This window comes from Anopheles stephensi, chromosome 2 (genome assembly GCF_013141755.1).
Source record: "Anopheles stephensi strain Indian chromosome 2, UCI_ANSTEP_V1.0, whole genome shotgun sequence".
Taxonomy (NCBI): Eukaryota; Metazoa; Arthropoda; class Insecta; order Diptera; family Culicidae; genus Anopheles; species Anopheles stephensi.
The window spans coordinates 30,066,381-30,090,422 of NC_050202.1; the positions used below are offsets into that span (position 1 = coordinate 30,066,381).

The 24,042-nt window shown below is 44.2% G+C and overlaps 1 protein-coding gene and 1 long non-coding RNA gene across 12 annotated transcripts in view; one reads left to right on the forward strand and one right to left on the reverse strand.

Moving 5' to 3' along the window:
* Positions 1 to 24,042, reverse strand: part of LOC118503433 (protein enabled) — a 39,023-nt gene that overhangs the window by 9,280 nt on the left and 5,701 nt on the right. For all 11 annotated transcript variants that reach the window (XM_036036687.1, XM_036036688.1, XM_036036682.1 and 8 more), the window contains exons 3-5: positions 22,729 to 23,050; positions 22,321 to 22,634; positions 552 to 702 (exon numbers count right to left, since the gene is read on the reverse strand). In XM_036036687.1, coding sequence (XP_035892580.1) covers positions 552 to 702; positions 22,321 to 22,634; positions 22,729 to 23,050 — 787 coding nt within the window. The remainder of the gene's footprint in view (positions 1 to 551; positions 703 to 22,320; positions 22,635 to 22,728; positions 23,051 to 24,042) is intronic.
* Positions 10,113 to 10,816, forward strand: LOC118503434. The gene is made up of 2 exons (XR_004905183.1): positions 10,113 to 10,162; positions 10,309 to 10,816. It is a non-coding gene; the product is annotated as an uncharacterized LOC118503434 (long non-coding RNA).

Consider the following 24,042-nt stretch of genomic DNA (forward strand, 5'->3'; position numbering starts at 1 on the left):
GGACATTGAATGGAAATGTCAAATTGTCCTCATCCACGATCCTTAAAAAATTGGCCAAATACGTCGATATTGACTCATACACACAACATACACATAACATTCACTACAACACCAGTCACGTGGTACACGTTCGCCCATAGACACGAGCCATCTTGCTTTGCTTTTTTTTCGTTTCTGCTACACGACTACACGAACGTCCAATAATTCTAAAAATTGTTCTATTATCGTTCACTACACCATTCCACTCCACCAACACCTACCCTCCTCACGTTGCACACTCGGACCGCTAACGAGCAGTCCCTTGGTCGATTGAACCTGACAGGTGCCCCTGATGGAAAATCGAATTTTCGACAAGGGAACATGTTCAAGGTCATCATCACACTCCCCCAATACCTCCGGAAAAGGCCAACACTAAACACAATAACAATCGCGGCTAACAACTTTGAGTTTGTTGAGTCTTGTTCGGCCGTTTTGCATGGTGCTTGGCATCTTGGTACGCGGAAACGAATCATCCGGATCCGGATAACGATAGCGAGCTGAACACTACTTACCGAATTGTTGCCATAGGTAATACTGTTGGTACTGCTGTTGCTCTGCTGTGATGCATAGATCGGTTTCTGTTGCTGCTGCTGCTGCTGCTGCTGTGCCTGCTGCGATGCCTGCTGTTGCTGTGTCGGTAACGCTGGCGGGACCGGTGGTGCACTGTTGTTTTGTGATGAAACAAAACGGAGAGTGGTTGATTGAAATGAGTGTGGGGTTGCTGTTGTTATGCTATGCTCAACGCTAACTCTAAATTGTCCTGATGCGGATGCTGCCTGCTACTGATTTGCACACTACAACACAACTCTAACTCGCCCAATGCTATGCGGACCTCGGGTCGCTCGGTCTAGTCGTGGCGTACAATTCGCACCGAAAGAACCCCAAATAGTACGCTTTTTCTCCAGATTGTACTCTCCCGCAGATGGCCTCTCGCTTTACGCGGCACGAGGGTTTTGGGGATGTCTTCTCACATTCAAATAATCATCATTGCAAACTGCTCTGTCGCGTGCCAGTATGACACTCCGCCGAGCACTACTATCAAACGCGGATGTCCGCGGCGGAACGGGAACATTGTTTGACAATGGCAAACAAATGCACGCGCGTGTTGTCTCTGTGCACGTCTGTCCGGTCCGGCAGATTGTCACCCCGCTCTCCCCCTTAATTACTGTGCCCCATAAATATGCACGAGAGAAGTCCATAGTACTGTGAGATGCGCGAGGTGTTTCTATTATCATTTGCTCCCCCAGCTGCAACAACCCTTTGCAACATTACAAAACATACAGCTTCTTGGTACATTTTCCCGCCAACACCCAATCACGTTGCTTAAGGGTGTGCCACCTTTGTTGCTCTTTCTGTGCTCTCCTTTTCCAACATGTCTCTCGCCAACAAGGGAGAGCACAAGCCAGCAAACGCTCTGTAGGCCATTATCCTTTCACGTCCGCATAAGAGGTTCCTGGTGCCAAAGAGTAGGAAGAGCGAATCGCTCTCAAGGCTCTTGCGGGAGATGCTGAACGGAAAAGTTTGAGTGAGCATTCACCACACCAGCAAACCTTCTGCTGCATGGGCATCGGGAGACATGAAAACAGAGAGTTTCCATAAAACGATGCTATGTTTCCTCTCTAGCTTGCTTTTCCACAGTGGCACAGTCTGTTTTGGGGCGGCGACGGTTGTGTTGTGATCCGCGGACATATTTGCCAACACACACACACCGACGACAAGTGTTGACCGAATTCTTTTCCTCGGATCGAATCCATTGCGCATATCCGAACCGTCCGAAGAGCGGTGGAGAGTTCAACCAAAAACCGAACAGAACGAGGAGTTTTGCGGCATCTTGCCAAACAGAGTTCAGGGCACAACTGCAACCCAACAGTTGTAATGTCCGTATCACCAAATTCTTTGTTTCTCTTCTGGCTCTTTGGGGCGGGATGGTAAACAGAATCTGGGTTATGGAGTAGGATACTCTAGCTCTTAAATTTAGCTAATCCTGGAATCCTGGACTAAGAACTCTTCAAAATAATGTTCCTCATTTAGCTTGGCACAGCTGTCAGTTGACCAAGTTGTTGTCGGATGCTCTTTTAGTGGGTTTAAGTATTGTTTCGACAACTAGACATATTAATACTTAAAAAGAGTTGACCTCAGACAGTTCCAGAGTCCATTGCCCAGAGTCCAGATCTACCTTGTCCAACGACTTGTATCGCTCATAGAGGAAGAAACGGTCGCACCTACATCGATAGTCCCAACCAAACAATAGAATTACATAAAGATTGCTAAATTGTGCTTTACCAGGGACGTAGCCCAGTGCCGTAAGATGCGGATCAACATATAAACAAAGGCCGCAAATAATTATCATTGCCTTTTGAATATCAATAAACTCGTCAATCATGTGACCAGGATTGGTCAACACAATCCCCCCGACCGGAACACGTGTTATTCGAAAAACTTTTTCGGCCCATCTTGGTGATTCTGGTGGGTGTGTATGTGTATGAAACACTACCACCGCCAATACAAACAAATAAACATCCGCAATCAAGAACCATCCGACCGGCGACTCCACACCAAACCTTATTAAAAGCCCATTGTTGTTTCCGTGCGTCGCCAACAGCATTATTGAAGGGATGATTGTTATATGCGCTCCAAATAAAGTGTGCATGGGCCAGCGGGTGCGATAAAATTATCTACCCAAAATACTGCTCTCTCTCTCTCTCTCACACACACACACGCCCGTAAGATGGTAGAACGAACCGGAAGTAACGTTTAAGGTACCAAGAAGAACAGGTTCCCTCCGCCCATTAGTCGCACGAGACCCAGAGACAGACGGTCGCGCGACAGGTCGGCGACGAAATTTGGAAGGTGACGACGACGGAACCAGAGATCCGTCCGTGTCCGTACCCCGTTTTGGCGACAGAATCGTTATTGCTTTCGCTGTCATCAACCGTCAGCAAGCACCGTGAAGAAATCGATGAACATTTCACTGTTCGGGAGACCTGACACCGGACGTTAATTAGATGACAATCGATTCATCGTTTCCGGTGGATTACGTATCGCCATCGCTGGCTGGAAGCGCTCGCCATGGCAGGGTGACATGCAGGCTAGGCTTTCTGTTGAAACCGAAAGGACCCAAACTCCGGCAGCGATGCGCCATCGGAATAGCGCGAAATCTAATGACACGATTAATGGCCCACCATTCGGGGCCCCCCTCTTCCAGGGTTGCAGAACAGCCGACGAGAATTTATTTAACCCGAATAGAAACGGTCCTTCGTAGCAAAGTAGCATTCGATTCGCCCCAATCCGTCAAGAAATTCCAATTGCGCGGCAGGGGCATTTATTTTGTGGAACACGATCCGAAAATCGATCATTTAATGTTTTGCGTTTGCGTTGCTTCGTAACAGGAAAGAGCAAAAGTTTAAGACGATCCAACTTGAAAAGGCGCATTTGGAGCACGGGGTAGGTTTATTCGATTCGAATTCGATCAGTAGTACGAAAAATGGTGAACCACGAAGTTGTGGCGGAACACACAGAAATTGTAGCGGTGGGATAAATTTCTCGTGAGAACTAAACGCGCGAAGCGTGAAATGGGAGACGACGTAGAGGAATTCTTACTTGCGCGTGCAGTAAGAACTAGAAACCCAAACTGTAGATGATTCAACGTTCATCCCACCGTCCCAGCTCCAGAACAAGATGGGATGTGGAGTAAACATCTGTATGCGCCCGACGAAAGTTAGCTGAGCAAACCATTTTCCAGGTATCCATTATTCATGTTGCAGAAAAGGTACCTCTCGTGAGCTGTTTGGCAGTGATGTGCAAACTGAGTCAGAATGAATGAATGACTTAAATCTTAGCAATGAATGAGATGATTTAAATCATCACGATGCATTTTTCAACCTACTTGTGATTTTCAACTCACTTGTGAGCCGACTATCCCCTCACTTACTACCTTTTAACTCACTCACTTCGTTTTAACTCACTTACTAGATTTTAACTCACTCACTGTGTATAACTTACTCGTGAGTTAAATATCGCTTTGATAAATTGAAGCGAGTTAGCAAAAAGATTTCAATTTCAATTTCAAGAAGAAGACAAATTGTCTTTCAGCTACAAATAATGTAATGCGATATCAAACTCACGAGTGAATTAAAACATACTGAGTGAGTTAAGACGAGGTGAGTGAGTTAAAACAAGATGAGTGAGTTAAAACCTAGTGAGTTAGTTAAAACGAAGTGAGTGAGTTAAAACGAAGTGAGTGAGTTAAAACGAAGTGAGTCAGTTAAACCGTAGTGAGTAAGTGGCTAGTCGGAACAGAGAGTTAGATCATTCCGCGAGATTTAACTCTTAAAGAGTGAATATAAAGTTTAACTCACTATTCAAACTCATTGGTCTGGAGTCCGGTCTGCACACGGCAGCACCGTTGTTCAAATCCCATCCGGACCGCCTCCCCGCGTACGCAGCGCTGACTACCTTGCTCCGGTTAAAATCAAGTCACAGAAAGCCAGAAATGGCAGGCCGGCTACAACCTTTCGATGTTGTAGTGCCACCGAAGAGGGAGAAGAAGAAGATTTTAACTCATTTACTCTGATTTAGTTCACGTTACTTAGTGGTTATTTCCATCATTACCGTTTGTTGGAGTAGAAGGTACCCTTCAAGTAAAGCTTCTATTAAGAAGGAGAAACGGGCTTAGTATTACAAATCTGTTACTGAAACATTCCCATTTCACGGCCAATATTTCATCAAACTCCATACCCCACACACACGCACACACACGCTTTGGAGCTCAATCAAACAATGCCTTTCGGAAAATCGCTCACCCGAAACAGACGGAAAATGTCCATCCGTCATCGTCGCGTTCGACTTTCTTAATGTTTAATTTCCGCTAACGCGTCTTTTTTTTTCGTTGGGTCTCCTTTTGTTTAGGGTAGGGAATGATTTTTCAATTTTCCATTTGGAGTTTGTTAATGACAACAAGCTGTTAACGGATCAGATTTCAACACGAACAACATACCACACACTTCGGTGAAGTAAAACCCCTTTTTCCACCCTAAATGCCGAAGAAGTTAGGAAATGAAAGTGACATTACATTTTCGACTTGGATCGATCAGGAGTGAGAGCGTGAAGCATGAAGATTGTAAGTATGAGACAAGAGTTTTAACCGGCTCCACCGGGAGCAAAGACAAATTTGAACAAATTTGGCAGTTCACCTAACCTATATTTCCGGTCCACAGCAAAAACCACGCGTATTGAACGCGGCAGTGAGGGTGACTTACCCAATTCTTCGCCCAAGCCTTCTGTTGCACTGCATATTACAAAACTCGACCTATCTGTGCATGTTGTTCCCAATTGCTCATTGCTTTGTTCGTGTGTAAAACGTGGGAGTAGCAGTACGCACCACTGTTTACACTTCAATGAATCATGCCTAACCGTACGCATTTTCCTTTTGCCCACCGAGCTTCCAAAGACACCCGTGACTCGCTCTCTCTCTCTCTGTACCACATTGGAATTGCATTTCCCTGCGTGTTTTGCATATGGTAACTGAAGAAAGTCTTTCTTCATACCTCCAAAACCTTGCTCTAGAAGCGGTCAGGCTCATCCCGAAGCTAATTCCGTCCGGGTTCTCTTCTTTCAGTAATAGTGGCCTACCGAACACTACCTCTTCCCAGAGCAGTGATTCTTGAATTACATACTAAGGGAAGGGCCCGACAGAAGAGTTGGGGTTGTAAAGGTTTACCATGTTGTGTACCGCGCGCCTCACCGCACACACCGACGAAACCGGAGACCCACTCCACCACTCTCTGTTTATTAGGTTAGAAAAACAATCGCGTCCGCAAGTGAGACGACACGGACGGGAATAGTTTTCGTTTTTATTTTCTTGCATGGAAACAGCCAAGAAATCTGCTCCGTGAGCCTCTCCGCAGGAGTTCTCCGAAATCGAGCCATATGTCTTCGCCTCCTCTCCACCGCCGGGATTAGAGTGAGCAAGAGATTCTGACGAGTTCTTGCATCAATGCCATCTTGAGATGCTTCAATGCTGAAAAATTGCTTTCAGTGATGAAGAGAAAAGGTCCATAACCTCCCCGCACACAAGTGTTTTCGCGTCCGCTAAGGGTTAAGCCGCTAGGGCTGTGCGTCGCATTTTCTTCGCACTTTTCCCACCTTAGCTCCAAAAACCACCACTCCATAAATGGGACTCCTTTTGGGCGTAATAATAAAACCGTGGAAAACAAATGTGATTCTTTAGAGAGAGAAAAAAATAATACACGAAAAACAGGCAAACAACACACACCGTACAGCAAGCCGCACACAATGAATATGGGACAACTTCGCTCTGGAGAGGTGGTGACACAGAAAAAAAAACAAATCCGCACACTAGGAGCAAAAAAATAGAGAGAAGTTAATGGAAGTAAGTTGAAATGTACTCGAGACAAGTAGGTGGGTGTGCTAGAGCCTGCCAGCCTGCAGTCAGTCTCCCTACACAGTACCACACACAAATGCAAAAGAAGCGTACGGGAAAAGTAATGTGCTGCAGGAATTTCACCACCCCTCCCGGGGCACTGAATTTACACATCACCGTTCGTGGCGAGAGTGGTTTTCACTAGTAGTTTGTGCTTTCTTCGACTCTAGGAGCTATAGAACGCGACCCACTTTTCCATCATCTTTAGGAAATTACAATCGCGCTCCAAGCAGGCAAAAGGGTGCAAATGGGTGGTATGGGGCGGCGTACACGAATGGACAGGAAACAGGTCGGTCGGTTCTGGATGATGATATGCACGTTTCCTAGTTTTTCTACCCTCCCAATGGAACCCCGGGTAGAAGGAAGTTGTGTTCGTTTCTGGTCGTTCTATTCTGTGCCGCGTTCCTTGTACGGGATTTTGTTCGAACGATGATTTAGTACACAGTCGGCTGCAATGCAACATGGCTTTTCACAGTCAAGACATGTTTAGCAGTTCATTCATCATAATCATAAATAGTAAATTATTTCCAAGAGCGACGGAGCAGGATGCAAGGCGAGGGTTTAGTTTTTTTTAAATAAATCGTGTCACACGTCCGGATTTTACAGTTGGCAAACAGACAGGCAGGGCAGGGTAAACTGTTTTGAGCAAAAAATAATCATGCCATCGACGCTAACTGCCGTATGATTCAAATATAATTACTTTCGTCACGATCCAGCATGTTTAACTTGCTTTCCCAGCATACATAAAGCACATTTTTCCATGTTGGTAAATACCATTTTTAAATAATATCAAATTTTATATGGAATTCAATGGACAAGATTGTGCGCCGTTTTCACAAAAACGATTATTATGATGAAAATTCTGGTACAAAATTTTCAAACAGTATCTTTTTAGAAGGAGATTTTTCTCTCTTAGTTGTTTTTTTTTTTTTGAGGTTGAGGAACCTTTTATCAAATATGTGTTAGATTACAGCGACGTACAAAATTAGAAAGCGAGTAGGAGGCTAAAAAATCGTAAATAAAAATGATTTAAATATATTGTGAGGACGGTCGGGTGGCAGAGGCGATAACAGCGCCGGTCTTCACACGGCAGGACCGGGGTTCAAATCCCATCCAAACCGCCTCCCCGTACGTCAATAGAAAGCCAGAAATGACATGCCAAGACCTGTCGAGGTTGTAGTGCCAAGGAAGAAGCAGAAGTAGTAATATATTGTACGTCACTATAAAAAAGCGAATGTTTCGAATTAGTGCTGAGAGATTTGGGAATCGGAGGATTCGAAGATTCAGTCCCTAAAAACCATTGGAATCAGATTGGATCCTAAATCGAATTGGATCGAGTCCGATTCGGATTCGATAGGGTTCCGAGTCCGATTCGGATTCGATAGGGATCCGAGTTCGATTTGGAGTCGATAAGAATTCGAATCCGATTGAGATTTCATTTGGATTCGAATAGGTTTCGATTAAAAATCGATTGGAATACGAGCAGGATGCGATTGGATTTTAATCGGAATTTAAATGGGATTCCATAAGTGTGCTGTGTAAATGATGATGCCTTTAGGATAAAGAAGTAGGATAAATGAGACGAATTGGTTGGTATTAAATTGAACCATACAGTTTTCCTTGCAACGATTTTCCGTCGAAAGTACAATTGACGTACCAATCAATAATCATAACAAAGTGAGACAATTTTTTGCACTAGTACACTTAAAGTTAAATTTGTTGAGAAACACTTCAAAAGTGTCTAAAAAGGGGTTGCCCGATACCCCAAGAAAACGATATCAACTCTCGTCCAGACGTCCAGAGTTTCCCTTTACGCTGGATTCATCTTCTGAAAAATAAAAAGTCTAAGAAGTCAGAGAATATGACACACCAAGAGCCCTCGAAATTGTAGAGCCAATAAATTGAGTACATTAGAGGTAAGACAATTTGCGACTGAAGATTAAAAAATGAAAAGCATAACTTGGGCTATTATAACATATTCGGCCTGTCTCACATGGACATCGATTTACCAACGTTAAAACCAAAACCATCATTACCAGGTGGTCTTGTTCAAGTGTTTGAATTGTCCGTAGGTATTTCAAGACGGCGTTCCCCTATCAGAAAGCGGAACTGCTCGGTTCCTGATGCTTCTATCTATAACTGGCTTGTTTCATGCATTTAACAGGCAAATAATTGTTCTCCTCTCTGCTAAGCAGACAAAAACAAAACCAAATCATCCCAAAACCAAACCAGAAAAAGAACTGGAACTGGTTGACCCCAAAAGTAGACATCATAATTATGGCCTGATTGTAAAGCATCGCAAGTTTTGGGCTGTAATGATGTATGATGCTTTCCGACCCCCCTCCCGATTACACAACAATCAAGCAGAAGCCCCTCCAGAATGCTTTTTAATGCAAGCATGGTTTGCTTCACTTCCCATTTCGGGTGGTTCTTGCTTGGTTCAAAGCAACCAACCCCAGTGACACTATCGAAACCCCACTCACTTGCAGCGCCACAGACACAGGCAGTCAAGTACCCTTCCATTAGAGAAGAGTTCCTCCCCATACTTTTCCGGCTCATTGCCACTGCCAGCCGGTCTAGTGGCGCATAAAAAACGATTAATGCGCCATGCGAACGAAATACAAATGGGGAGGGGGCCTGTAGATTGGTCAGAAATGAAACATAACTACACACCCAGCATGCGGTAGTGATTGTGTTTACTTGTCGATTAACGGCGATCTCATAATTAACGACACTAAACGACACGATGCTTCCAACAGCATTACCATCTTTGTGCATAAGATTTTCAGCCCAACAACAAAGGGGGTTTAATTGCTTTGAAAATCCATAACGATGGGTAGAAGCTACTTCTGCTTCAAGTTTTAACCATCATAGCCAAACATTGCAATACCAACACAACTGGTGATATTGCCCTGCGACGTCAGCATACGGTAAGAAAGTTGCGGTTGCGATATCTTATCGGGTAGTATTTAACGATAAATAAATGTGACAACGCCACTGTTTACGCTACACGTCACCAGCTCCGTTGCTTTCTGTGTTGAGTCTGCAGATTCTACAAGCAAAACAGACGATGATTAATTCCTGACGGGTAGCCGACTGATAAGGCAAATCAGATCCAGAGTTCTTTCTTTAACTGTACGCGTAGATTTCTTTGCTCGGAAACTTCCGTACAATGCAACACAGCCAAAGGTGAGGTGAGTAAATACTTGGGGTGACACAGGTGATTACCGAGAAAATTACTGACATGATGAGAACCCAAACGGATGTTGTGATGCATTGCAAAACGCACAATGACATGCATGTGAACTATGAGCTGGCTTTTAAGTTGAACATTCAAATTATAGTGATGACTCGTTGCTTGCCATTGCTTGAGAAGCTCACAAATATGAAGGTAAGGGTAGGTAGATATTTAAGCTTGCAGGACATCTTTCATTATAATATTCTATACTCTACCACACTAAAAGGACTACCCGATGGATTTAGAACAGATTAATCCCTATCACTATTTTTCGTTCGCCAAAGGGCAGCTTATGGAGGATTATTATAATCAACACAGCTCAGCGTCACACACTGTCTTAACGAGTTTGTAAAACTATTCCCCATCCCAACTCCCAAATTCCGAACCGAGCCACGAAATAGTTTACTTTGGACGTAAAAACTATAACGCTGCATAATTTTTCCGTACGTAGAAACCGAGAGTTTTGGATAAAAAATAGCGCAAACTTCCTCCGAGCGTTCCTGTTACAGTGCTGAGGCGCTGCAACAAAGTTGTCTCGGTACGGAGTGAGTGACGCTTGCTGCACTTTGCCACACTGAACCCATTGCAGATGTTGTGAAGCACAACAGAAAGAAGGGTGGGGCGGCGCACACATGGGTAAGTCATGTCCGGAAGATGCACACAGTTGCCCAGTTGCAGAGGATGCGGCAATCAACGCCTTTCGCACCGAGATGGGCAAAAAAGGGGAGAGACAGCGAAGGAGAGCAACAAATGCATAGCCCAGTTTCTCTGTTGCATTGCGTTGTTCATTACTCCCTACTTAAGTGGTGTACTTCCGGTGTCGTTCGAGAGGCTCGGTGTACCAGAGCTGTACACTCACAACCAACAAAACAAGACAACAGCACTAGAGAGACTTAAGAAAGTAGAACGGGAGGATTAGTATTTTATAGTTGAAGCAACTGGGGTAAAATGTGGCTTAACTTTAATAGATAAAAAAAGATTGCTTAAATAAAGTAAACTTAAGTAGCTAAGAACCTAAGAATTAGAAATTGATCAAATAAACACAAAAAAGGAGAATAAAAAAATTATCATAAAATTAATTAAAAGTAAAACAAAAAGTGTGAGAAAAACACTATAACTCACTACTAAAACAACAATCAAATTTAACAATGTAAAGACTAGAATGAAGAATCTCACACAAAACTAACATGAGAACGATAAGAGAAGAATTGCCAACGGACAACAAGTGGAAAAAGCTTCAGAGAGCAGCTAATGAATGCACTCCGCTATCTACCCCAACCGGAAGGAACCAAAAGCCACACAGCACAACAACACAACACAGAGTGTGCCTCGAGTCAAGGGTTCCCCGGAATCTGTGTCATCGGACTGTTTTGGGTTCCGTTTTGCTTGCCTTTTTTCCGCCTCACATTTTGCTGACCTCTTCATTTCAACGCTCGCTTAAACGTTTTTAATTGTGGCAAACTTCGGAGGTTTTTTGTGTGAGTGTGTGTGTGTAGGGCTTGGACACACCGGAAACTGTGACTATGTGTATAGAAGTAGAAGTTGAAATAGCTACCCACAGTACTAAATACAAGCTCTGGCGGGCGAAGATCTATGAAGGTGCTGCCTTCTGCCTTTGCGGTTATGCGGTTAGAGCGAAAGATAAATCATTGGGCTTTGGTTCGCGTACTTAAAGCTTACCACTTGAGATTGTGTCTCTCTTTCGTAACCCGAAAAAAATCTGCAGACCAGAGTACTTCTCGGTTAAACCACCGCGCATCACCGTTCAATTATAGAGTCTCTGCCGGGGGAGAGAGAAAACAAAAACCCCTGAACTTCAAAAGACTTCCCCAGGACGGACGCCCCCACGAAAAAGAACGGAGAAAACTAAACCATAATTAAATCACAAAAGGTTTCCCTAATTATTCTAGGAACGAAAAAGTAGCTTTGGACGCACCCGTACCCAACAACGGCACACTGTGTCCTATAGAGTCGCCAGCGTCGTGGGAACATTGTGTATCACAGTGCTGAACCGCAGGGAGGGGGGGGGGGACCGGCAGTACAAAGGAACATCAATCTTTACACGAGGTGGTTGCTCGAGTTTATGTTGCAGCAATGCATGGTGGAAAATATAGAAATACTTCAGTGAGGTGGCCAGCATGACATCTACGCTGTCCAGAACTGTGATGTAATCCAATATCCGTTCCGTTCGCAAGGTAATGGTCCTGTCAGCAAGGACAGAATGACCTTCTCGTCGTTTGGCGTATGATGTGCGGTCTAATAAAATTTGTAGTCTACTTTAACAAACTTAGAATTGTGTTGCTGGGACAACTATGAGGAAAATAAATTTATCTTTGTTAGACTTGTGATTTCTTTTTCCAGTACCGCCATACTTAAAAAAGCTCTTTAAGAATAAGCTATAAATTAACCACTTTAAGGTATAATATTTCGAACTAAACAGGGTTTCCAGGACAAATTTTACATATTTGTAAGAGAAAAAAAAATTCGATAACATTTAATAAATTGTAAAAAAAAATTACAGGCAGCTGTCTGATCACATCTTCAATCCTACCCGAACAAGATCCTAAAGTCTACTTGGGAAGGGCATCAAAAACTGTTTTGAAGGAGCTTTGAATTAGTGGAAGTGCGATTGATGTCAACTTCTCTCGATACAAAATAATCTGAGGCATTTTCTGACAACCATTTTTGACTTTTCACAGAGGTTTGGCAAGAACAAGAATCTTGCTGCCATACTTAAAACCTTCCATAGACTAGTGCTTCTATCCAAGGCATGGCTACAGTGTATAGTAACTCCACATAGTCATCTAAAGTCAACCTTAGGCCCTCTTTGAATAATGCACAGGCATCTAATCACCTTCAGAGGATAAACATCCAAGAGATATCCTAGCAAGTCTCTATAGTTCATGTCCAATTTAACTGTTTTACTCTATTCAGGGAGCCATCAGGACTCAGCGAGTCATCTTCTCTTCTTCGTTCTTGGCCTGTTCCTTCGGTCCATGACTGCACTCCTCCACCCCCGGTTGTATCCGATCTCCCTCAGGTCTGACTCCTGTCGAGCACCTTCCTGGTAGGGTATGCCTCCGGCATCCTCATCACGTGCCCTAACCAGCGTACCTTTTCGGCTTTGACAACCTCAGTCGTCAAACAGCTCAGTCAAACTGCTCGCACACACCGCCAAAGATAGTCTCTAAAACCCGCCATTGGTGTCCTCTGAGTTTAGAGGACTACCGGCCGTATTTCGTGCATGGTAAAAGTCTTCTGGATCTCAGGAGTCTGTGGAGCTTGTAGTAGGAACGATTTATCCTCAGCAATGCGCCTTCAGATTTCACTGCTCACGTTATTGTCCGAAGTTACGATCGTGCCAAGGAAGCAAAACTCCTCTTCTGCCTCAAGATCGTCACCGTCAACCAATACTCTGCTTCCGAGTCGTGCTCTATCACGGTCAAGGCCTCCGGTAAGTCATAATATTTCAATTCTGATGGACGGCGAGAATCAACAAGATGCAAGTTATTCTTTTCCTTAAGCCAAGCCAGCTCGGTTCAAGTCAACAATCCCATCTTAAATATGAAATATGAATAAGGAAAGGTCCAAACGTTGACACTATCACCGCAAACCTCGAGGGATGTAGACCCTGCATTCCTGGGCTTTCCTGACTAGTTTTACCCATAGCCAGTCTTATATAAAAGAGTGGACGATCGAGAGGAGATTAGATGTGGACCAGACTACCCCAAGCTCCAATTCCTACTTGTTCCAAGTTTAAATACCCCTCACGCGTTACAAGAATCAGAATTTCCTTTACTTAAGTTCATCCCAATCTTCAAACTACTTAGTTTATCTTGAAACCATAATGAGTAAGCCATCACAACAACCATTCATCAACAAATTTACACCGTGTACGTGATTGATGCAACAGTATATCCCACAGCTCTTCTCGCTTTAGGCAAATTATCTCATCTTCATGCATGTTTCTATTAGCATACTCCCATAATTTTCTCTACATGTTTGGCAACACGGTTAAGTCACAACCATTTCTCCTCTCTCTCTCTGGCGCCATTCTTTTGCACAGATTTCGTCATTCTTATCTTCCGATCCCTATCTCTATCGATTCTCCCACCAAGGCTGAGGAATATCACCCGGTTCGGCATGTCTTACATAGCTCGCATAGCACCGCACTAACCAGGTGAGAGTGTTCGCAATCAGTCTAATCTAAATTGCAACTTCTTTACCACACACACACACACACACACACACACACACACACACACACACAGCAACACAATAGAGGCTGCGTCTAGCACGATGAAACATGAAGATCAAGCATTGCAGCATGGGTGATTGCTGGACTGCTGCTGGATTGCATATACGTGCAACTGCATCGTACAGATTCCCGCCAAATTACTTCCCTGAGAGTCGACGGAGCGGGAGCTCATAAGTAAAATGTTTCAAATTTCACTCCAAAAGCATATATCCACCCGGTAATGATGGGTCCCAATCATCAATTGCTTGCTTCCCCCCGGTTTTCCATCTGAAGTCTGAGTTGAAGGTAGGTGAAGAAGCGTTGTAGGGCTGTACTGTCTGCCACTATTAAGATGCCACACATTACTTGCGTGCTGCTGTGCTTCTTCGTGGTACTTTAGCCAACTTCCTGCAACAAACATGTCGGTGGCATGTTTATCTTACTCTCGCGTAACTCACACACACAGACACGAAGGGCATGTACGAATGTTATGCGATTATTTGTTGGGTGTGTGGTAAGGCGGTAGTCGATTACATGAGAAGAAAAGCCCCAAGACAAATTGATATTGCTTTTTAAACGCATATTCTCTTGCCATATACCTTCCGTACAATTCTGACGGGTACTGGGAGGTTCTTGTTTTTTTTTTTTCGGGTGCAATAAATACCATTGTGACGAAGCAAATTATCAAGAAAATAGTAACTTCATCACGCCCCAAAATTGTTCCCTTCCTTGACTTATCGGAACACAAAAAATCAACTCACTTTTCAGCACCGGGATGATAATAGCGATACGGTATGATGCGTTGATAAGACACCACTTCCACTTTGCCCGGCCAAACTAACAGCCTTGGCTGCGGGTGAAACAAACGTCCACAACGAATGTCCCGACATTTCCGTGGTGTGTAAGTGCGTCTCGCACTTGTCTGTCCCTCATCGGCCTCTGCTGACTTGGCGCGCGTGAAGGGCTAATTTTTCAATCAACACACCACCTCCTCGGTCGGGGCGGAAAAACGGTTAAGGCCATTGTGTGTATGAGCGGCGAGAAGGCGAGCGCAAAAAAAAAAAACAAACGAGTGGATAATCTACCACGCTAAGAAAGCTTCACGTTTGTTTGGTCGTAATGATGTGACGACGGAACAGAAGGAAAAGTGAGATAAATTATCTAGCGTGAAAGTAAAGCTAATTCGCGGAAGTAATTTTTTGAACGTGCTTCTGAGCATTCTCCCTCCCCTGAGCTGATTCAATTGGCCAGTGGTATTACAAGCATTAACATTTCCTTAAACAAGAATGCGCAACCCGTATTATGTGTGCTAAAGAGACACGCAGTGTTCCTATCGTCGAAGCCTATAAAGTCTGATGGAGATCCCTTCCGTTCCCGAGAGTGGAGTCAATTGAAACACACACTAAAATTGTACAACAAACAGTCCAAATTAACCTTCCTCCAGCAGAAGTCACACCACATAAACCACAAAACGATCGATTGTGTCACAGAAACTGCCTCTGGCATGCGTTAGCTGAGTCCCCACAAGCCCCCTTAAAAGGGATGTAAAGTAGCCAAGCCCTTGCTCGGTTAATCGATCGCTGTATCGAAGCCTGGTGACAAAATGTGCCCTTAATTGGGGTATAATTGAGTGTGATTCAATTTCGGCATATCTACACCACGCGAAGAGGTGACCACGCTGGAGATGGTTTGCTTACACAATATACGAGAAAATAGGGTCTCTCGGAGAGGATCAGAAGAATAGATTCCAAAAAAAAAAAAAATATATATATATATATATATATATATATATATATATATATATATATATATATATATATATATATATATATATATATATATATATATATATATATATATATATTGACAGTAAAAAGAAGTTAGCCAGATAGGCGGAACGTTCTGTTTAAACTTTGCTTGTCGCATTGCAACTCATTACTTTCGCTCTGACTGTGAGCCGCAATGGGATGTGCATCATTCCTGCCAATCCTTCCCTATGTAATACAATACCTCTAACACCATTTCGCAAAAAAAAAGAACCACAAACAGGAAGAAAGTATTGAACAAACTACTCTGCCGGGCACACACAAAACAAACGAGTATGCAAAAACCCATTCCACCCGGTTTACATGACAGTGAGACCAATTAGCAGTTATGGACAAAACCTTTCGTGACGTGACGTGCAGCGGGCGAACAAAACAAAAAAAACTTCCTACAAACTAGTTCCACAACTTCTATTAAACTAAATGATGATAGCGTATCGGGGGAGGTGGAGGAGAACCTGCTCAGGAGGGCACAGAAACACGTGTGGTGGTGTTGCATTCCACTATTGCGTCGTCGGTCAAACATATAAGGATCGGTGGGGGTGATGTAAAAAAATGCAAATAAAATGTACATGGACGGAACACACACACGTGTCACATGTTAGTAAAAGGGCATTCTGTTCATATCAGGGATGGGATGAATAAAAACGCAGCTACATATGCATCGTACCTAACAAGGCTAGATATTGCAATCACTATCAGCTATTGAATGTGTAAGCAGATAGATGCTAGAAGAACTGAGCGTAATACCAAACATATCGTAAATTAATGTTACTGATATACTAACAACGCCTGAAAGTATGCAATTGTTTTTCGCTTTTTAATTTATCAGGTTCTTGGGTAAAAGACTCGAGAAGACCCTCCCCTTTACGAAATTTGTTAGGCACTATAGGATTTACGCCTTAATGTATGCAATCCGCAGTACACGTTGCGAAAGCTTCACAGTGTGCTTTCAGTGTGGTCAAAAATGGTTTAATAAAGTCGAATGAAATATTGCTTATTATTCGATTACATCCCCCTCTCTCTATCCTGACCATTTATATTGGCTTACAGGAGCTATGTGATAATTTTTGGTCACGCTAGGAGTGACCAATCAGGCTTACAACCAATCAGGCTTGGATACTTGTTTTTTTTATTCATAAAGAACGGCCGGGCCGTATTGCTGATGGATTGCTGCAATGATTGGATTGCCGTATTGCTTGTTAACGGGCATAGATATTTAGAAAAGGAGGAAAAATAAGAATATCAACATTTCTAATCACTTTTTACAATGTATATTATCATGCTCTACTCGCTCTCCAGTAACAGTATTAAGGAACAATGCACAATGTTTATATAAAACGAGTTATGACCATACAAAAATCCCACAGTGCAATAAAAATGACAGGCCACAGTGCTGCACACAAAATATTCTAGGGGGGGGCCTTCTCGAGTCTTTCACCGGTTCTTGAGACGGCTAAATAGATTATCAGAGTCGCAGCTGATTGCAGTACGAGAAATATAATTTCTAAACCTTCGCACAACATTCAAAGAGATTCTTAAAAATAATGATTGCATACCTTCAGACTTTTAACAGTTTATTGAGCCAAGCGTCAACTTAGACACCACTCGAACCTGTTAATTTAATACATCGGACCGTCCAACGGCATTCCAACAGTTACGCAACTCTGCGTGTGGTTAACACCATGCCCAAAACAGCACACTCCTAAGGTGACCAACCGTGGTAATGCCCTTAAACACGCTATTCACTAAACGCACACTGGGGAAGGGAAGATGATAGCGTCCAATTTGCTAACCACCGACACCGTGCGGTCCTTCGAGAACAGTCATTTGCATACTAGCCACCTTTCAGCCCGAATTCAAGGCCACTCAAACGCACGCAAGTAGAGCAAAAACAAAATTGCCCAATAAATTCATTTAAAAATTATGAATCCTTCAACCGATCGTTATAATCGGACGCGCTACACAATGCATCCCTTTTTCTACTAGAGAGAGTGAGAGAGGTTTACGCATCCACACACCATAATCAGGCCACTGTGCCAGCGCGACGCACCGGACCGCGAAAGACGCGTGCTGATTGTATGCTGATTAGCTGTGGAAAGGCCACCAACTTACTACGGGCTTATGGGTGCGTACGCATTGGTGGCCAAAGCACAAAAAAAATTAAGCGTGAAGGCGTAACCGCAGACCGACCGAGATCTGCGTGTAGTGTTGTGATGCGCGTTTGATGCGAGGAAGAGCGAGAGTGTGAAGCAGTAAATTGAATTTACGCGGTTCGCACTACGCTATTTCTGAGCTGGATAGCTAGACCAGACCAACGAGGCCGGTTCGTATAATTCACTTACGCCCTGTTTTGTTGCTGCTCGCCGGTTAATTTGTTGCGCATGTGCTGCACACGAGCGGAAGCTGGTGGAATCTGCTAACGTTAAACACCCAGAGCGTCCCTTTAATGTTCGGGAACAGTAGAGCTGATGTCTTAGAAGATGATAGAGCCATCAAATGCACTTAATATCGATATTCGATCCATCAAGCAATCTTAGCTGTGTAAAGTAAATCTAGCTACTGATATGTTCATCCCATCTATCACATGTCTCCCAACCAAAAACCCATAAACCTCCATAATTAACAATCGATTAAAGCTAATGAACCATGTTAAAGATCGTGCCTTCACAAACAAAAATAGGAAAAACACATGTCTACTGGGAAAGCCATCAGAGTTAGATAATCCCAAATCCCAAAAGCGAGCACAAAAGCCAAATGAATTCCACTCGATAACACACAGCACGGCACGCACGCACACCCGCTTTGCTCTAATTTCTTCAATCAATCTTCGATCTCTTATGCGTTCAGAGTGTTCATCTCCGCCCCTTGAGAAATCAGCTAAGAGAAGTGCAGCACCGTCCATCGAGCCAACCCAGCATAATATGACTGGAGATTCTGTGGTTGGAGAGGGACGCGAACGCGGATCAGCGATACGCCATTCATCGCGGCATCAGCAAGATAGCGTACGAACTAGCGGGAGACGGTCTTCCTATGCTGCTTTTTCCCTTGCATCGTGGCTATTACTTCGGGGTAGCCTTGTTCATCGTCTCGAGAGTGATAAGTGAAAGTTCAACGATCCTATAATATTCTACTGTACTATTCGTGTGCTCGTCTAGAAAGCCTCGATAGGACGGTTTTTTTCTTTTTTATTCCAATGCAGTCTCTGCAAGGAAGTTGGTGAGTTGCTGGGAAGATGTGATAAGGGCTAGACGTAACAGTCGACCAAGCACTAAAGATACACGAGAACTAGCTCCCGAGAACAAGATCCAACCAAGAGGCAGACCACTCTCGTCAGACAAAGCAGTCTAAGGGGAGGGGGGACACACTGTTTGTTGGGATGGACAATCTGCCTGCAGCCGTCATAATCAGCAGCCGTCACACAACCAAACGACAAGTACAGGCAGGACGCTGAAACCAGTACAAAAGAGTGGCTCGATAGAATTGCATCCTTGATGGGAAAGGCACACAAAAAGCAGCGCGGTTCGACGGGAATGACGCGACATGGCTGGCGAAGCACTAGAGAGACCACTTTTCCAAATTTTCAATTTATTTCTCTTGTTTCGCTGACCACACACAATGGTGGAGTGATTTGGGTTGAAGGGAATTTGGGAAAACTTCCCCCGTAGGGGAGGAAAACAATTTTTTTCACGAGGGGATGTTAGGGACGTCCACAGTGGTTAGGAGACTAAGGTTTAGGGAATAAAAAGAGGACATTTAATGCTGATCCGTAAAACCCTTCATCTAACGCATTTGCTTTACAAGGATGCATTTGCTATAAAGATGTTCACACAGTCAATTCCATATACATCCATCCTGGGGCAAGCATGTACAAATAAATCTCTGCCTGGCTACAATCATGTCTCCCATGAGTCACCATAACCATTCCCACGCGTACATGATTGAGAGATGGTATCCCGCTACCGCAATAAACCTCCCGCTTTCTGCCACGGTACTAAAACAAAAAAAAAGGTTGCAAAATCATCAACCAATTGGCTCCATATCAAATCAAGCTTAATCTGTTCCTGTTGTCGCCAACAGACGACTCATCTCCATTACGGGTCGTCACCTTGGGCGCCTTCTTCAGATACGAATTTGCATCAGATCATTTCCAGAACGATCCGGATTCTGCCGCACATCATCGGGCCGCAGCAGGCAAAAGTCAGAAGATGGACCTCAATCGACGCGCCTCTCGTCGGTAGTAATGGAGGGCGCAAAACCCGCACCAGACCGCGGTGGGAGACGATGGAAAACTGCTTTTCCCCTTTCACCGTTCAATCATAATTGTGGAGTATGCGATGGCCGGTAAATACTACCCAGCTACCATCCATCCATCCATCCATCCACGGACAGCGATGAGATGAGTAAACGCGACGGTAACTCACTCGCTTCTTCCGGCGTCCGTTGTTGAAAGGTACTTTCTTCCCCCGGACACCGAAGGGGAAAACAAATAACACTAATAAAACCGCTTACATACGTTCTTTGGCTGCGCGTCGTCTCGCCCAACAGTGGGCGGCGGTACGGCAGCAAACGATACTGCCCGTTACCGTACTGGTGTTGTGTTCCGGTTCCGGTTGAGCTGATGCTCACACAATCTTTTATGGACGCGCGCATCCAATTGATCGGTGTGGATGGGGGATGGGCGCGGCACCATATGTAACCCGGTGCGTATTTATGCTCCTCTTGCGAAAGTGTAATCATCACTCCGAATACTTTCACAAAGGATGCATGTTACTGGTTCGGAGATTAAGTTATTGCTATAAAACTATGGACTTTGTGGTTTTTCGTTTGCTAATAACAACATCAAAATAATGTTCCAACAGAATGGTGTTAAAAGTCATTAAATCTTCCAACACTTCTTGTCCGTAGAACACCACCACTTCCATCACGTCATATATCTCACATACCAATCTCGACCGCTCGAGTACTCTGTGCCGCGAACAGAAGCTATAAAAAATGCATCTACAGCAATTGGTGGAATGCACCATGGCAGTATCCGGTGCAGGAGATAGCAATTAAACATGTGTGTGTGTGTGGGGGGGTAGCTGGTGCACGAACGATGCATTGCTCACATTCTAAAGTAAGTGGATGGACAAGCAGCAAACACCCTACCGGATTATTTATTTCGAACGTAGTGCACCTCTTGCGCCACCCGGCTCATAAACGCTCGAATGGATATGAGGACTGCCGGTTGTTGAAAACCGATCCCCGGGTGGGTGGGTGTGTGTGTGAAGCTACTAGAGTGGTCAGATATGATATGCACATTTCAGAACTTGCACACCGGATTCATCAGCGTGTACTGTCGCAGTATGGGAGAAGTTTGAACTATATTTTATGGAGCTATCACCGCATACGGCACACGTCCTTCCGGTCGCACCTTAAGCGAAAACGTGCTACGGGACGTGCTCCGTGGATCCGGTGATGCCACGCCCGCGCGTACACTATAAGAAAGGTTAGCTAGTTCTTGGCGGAATTGTTGTGCTCACATCTCAGGGAGTGTTTGGTTTTCGTCGTGGTTCACATCGGAATCGGTAGCTAATTAAGAAAGTTGTCAACGCTATGACCTCCATAGGGAAAGACTGTTCCTCTGGATAGTTAAACGTAGAACTTCCTTATGTATCATTCACCCTAAAATATAGAGCAAGTAGTATCTGAATCATGCAGCGGAATGTGACTTGGTCTGATGAGTGTCCTCAGCTGAGCCCTTAGTCGTCCTCACAATTTCCAGGATTCTTTTACTGTTTGGTGTTGTTCCAAAGGAGCTTTTGTCCGCAGATATGTAATCCTCAATTCGTTTCGGTAGTTCTTTTAATGACTCATTAAATCCATCTCCACAACCGATCCCAAAGTAGCTTGGAATCGATCCTCCAAATCCGATCATTCTTCAAATATGAATCACGGGCTGCAACACAATTAGGAAACACTGTTCATTCCTTTATAGCTCTAGGACATCCTGCACGTCAACTCTTTATATCTTTACCAAGCTACATAGAGATGCGCTAAGACCGAACTGATCCTTTCCTTAGAGCAGGTGCTACTTTCAACAACTCTCAGCATCAATTTGACCATCTTGTCTGTATACTATTGTCGACATGGCTACAAGTCGTTGAAAGAGCTTACCAAAGTAAGCCTCTAAATATGGGAAATTTATCTCCTCTCAAACCCCTTGAAAGGACTTGAAAAGATCTCAATTTTTTAATCTTTTTGCTCATTTTAAGCTTAAAAACAAAATTTTATAAAAAAAAACTAATAAAGGAATGTCCGAAGAATGTCTGTCGAATGGAGGTTGATTCTTTAAATTTCCATCTCCCCTACAACTCAACGGTTCTTACGTTTTCGCTTTCAATACGAGCGAATTTAGCAACTTCCAAACCTCCCTTGAGTGGATCCACTTGGCGATGTTGTAATGGCAGTAGCATCATCCGAATGCATCCGATGCAAACAATTTGAAGTTGAAGAGAGAGAGAGAAAGCGTAAGTCCGTTACCGAAGGCCTTCCTTACCTGTTTGTACGATGATGCGTCTGTTGTTGCTGCTGCTGCTGCTGCTGTGTGGCTTGTGATGGCAGCGTCTGAGATGTGGGCGTCTGGGGGGACAGTATGCCACCGCCCGGACCCGGTATGGAGTTGGGCGGTTGCTGCGGTGGGCCCACACCCGGCGGTTGACTAGTCATCTGCTGCTGTTGCTGCATGATGGCCGCATCTTCACGGGTCATCGTACGATAGCCCATGTCCTCCTCGTACGCCGCAGCCATCTGGCTCGGGTTTGGATTGGTCGTTTGCATGGTCGCCGACGGTGGAACCCGTCCACTCAAAACCTGGGGGCAGCGGAAGATTGATCGAAAATTAATACGTGCCTGGAAGAATGGTTTTTTGGTGGTGGAACCAATGGATCCGTTCGAAGCTACTTACATCCAGGGCGTGCATCATTGCACGGGCAAACGCTTCCGCATCCATCGGGCTGGAAAAGTTCAAACCGTACACGAACTTGGAATCGCGCCACTGGTGGAACGTGGCGGTGGCCTGATTATACTTGAGGCCCTTGATGATCGAGCAGTTGATGACGACCTCATGGTCCTGCAGTTTCCGGCCAACGACGCGGAACGTGTTGTTTTGCTGATGGTGGAAGATTTGCACCTTGCTCAGGCCGGACGAGCTGCCGGACGGAATCCACTTCCGCTGCACATCGTCGTACACCATGACCGAGGCCCGGGCACCGATAATACTTTGTTCACTGTTGGAATGGAAATGAAGAGGGAACACGAGTGCATCAATAGATTGGTCAAAGATTCCTTATCGCAAACATAAATTATAGCTGAACAGCAAGATAAAAAAAATATATCCATCAGATGCATAAAGTAATAAAGAAAGGGCAAACACCGGTTTCCCAACAAGGCGCGCTTTAATTTTTATAACCAATTCAATTTTCCATGGACAAAACTGAGGGCCCTTCCAAAAACCAGCATCGAGCGACCACCCTCATGAGCTTCATATGACCAACACTTTGCTAAATTCCTTCCACAACCAATCGATTTCCTGCTCCGCCTACACCTCCCTTTTGCACTCGTTTAGCGGTAATTGCATTTTATTGTCAAGGCCAACAACTGTGAGACAACTGGGCTGAACGTGAATCGTGGAAATTTTGGTGTGTGTCCTGAGGGTGAAAATTGGTACGTTTTGCCCTATGCAATAAACCCTACGACGTTCGGCTAGGGGGTTGCAATTTTTTTTCTCGATTTCTGCAAAGGGTGACCGGGCTTAGTCAGCAAACTGTCAAGGGCTGTCGGAACGAAATGTTCCAGTTGGTAGCGTAGGGAACGTAGGATTGGGAAAAATTGGTGGAAAAATACAAAATTGGTGACACACACATACAGCGGGGAGTTTATCTCGGTATGATTCATACCAACGGATGTAATTTCAAAATGTGTCTTACTAATAACTAATGGTTTAACATAAAACCTTACAGTTGGATAAACTTCTTAGCTTAATTTGACTTCGATCTCTTTGATTTTTTTTGGATCTGGCTTGGAATGGTCTGAGTTTAATGAAAACCACTTGTTAAACGGAAAAATTACGACATTCAAGGCTAAATTAGCAATGAGCTCTGCCAGTAAATAGAGTGGCTTTATAAGGTCTTTCCTATGGATCTCCAAATAACTTTCTATGGTATTATTAAGCAAATATTTACTCTCCTAATAACCAGCTATTACATTTTCCGGGAAGGTT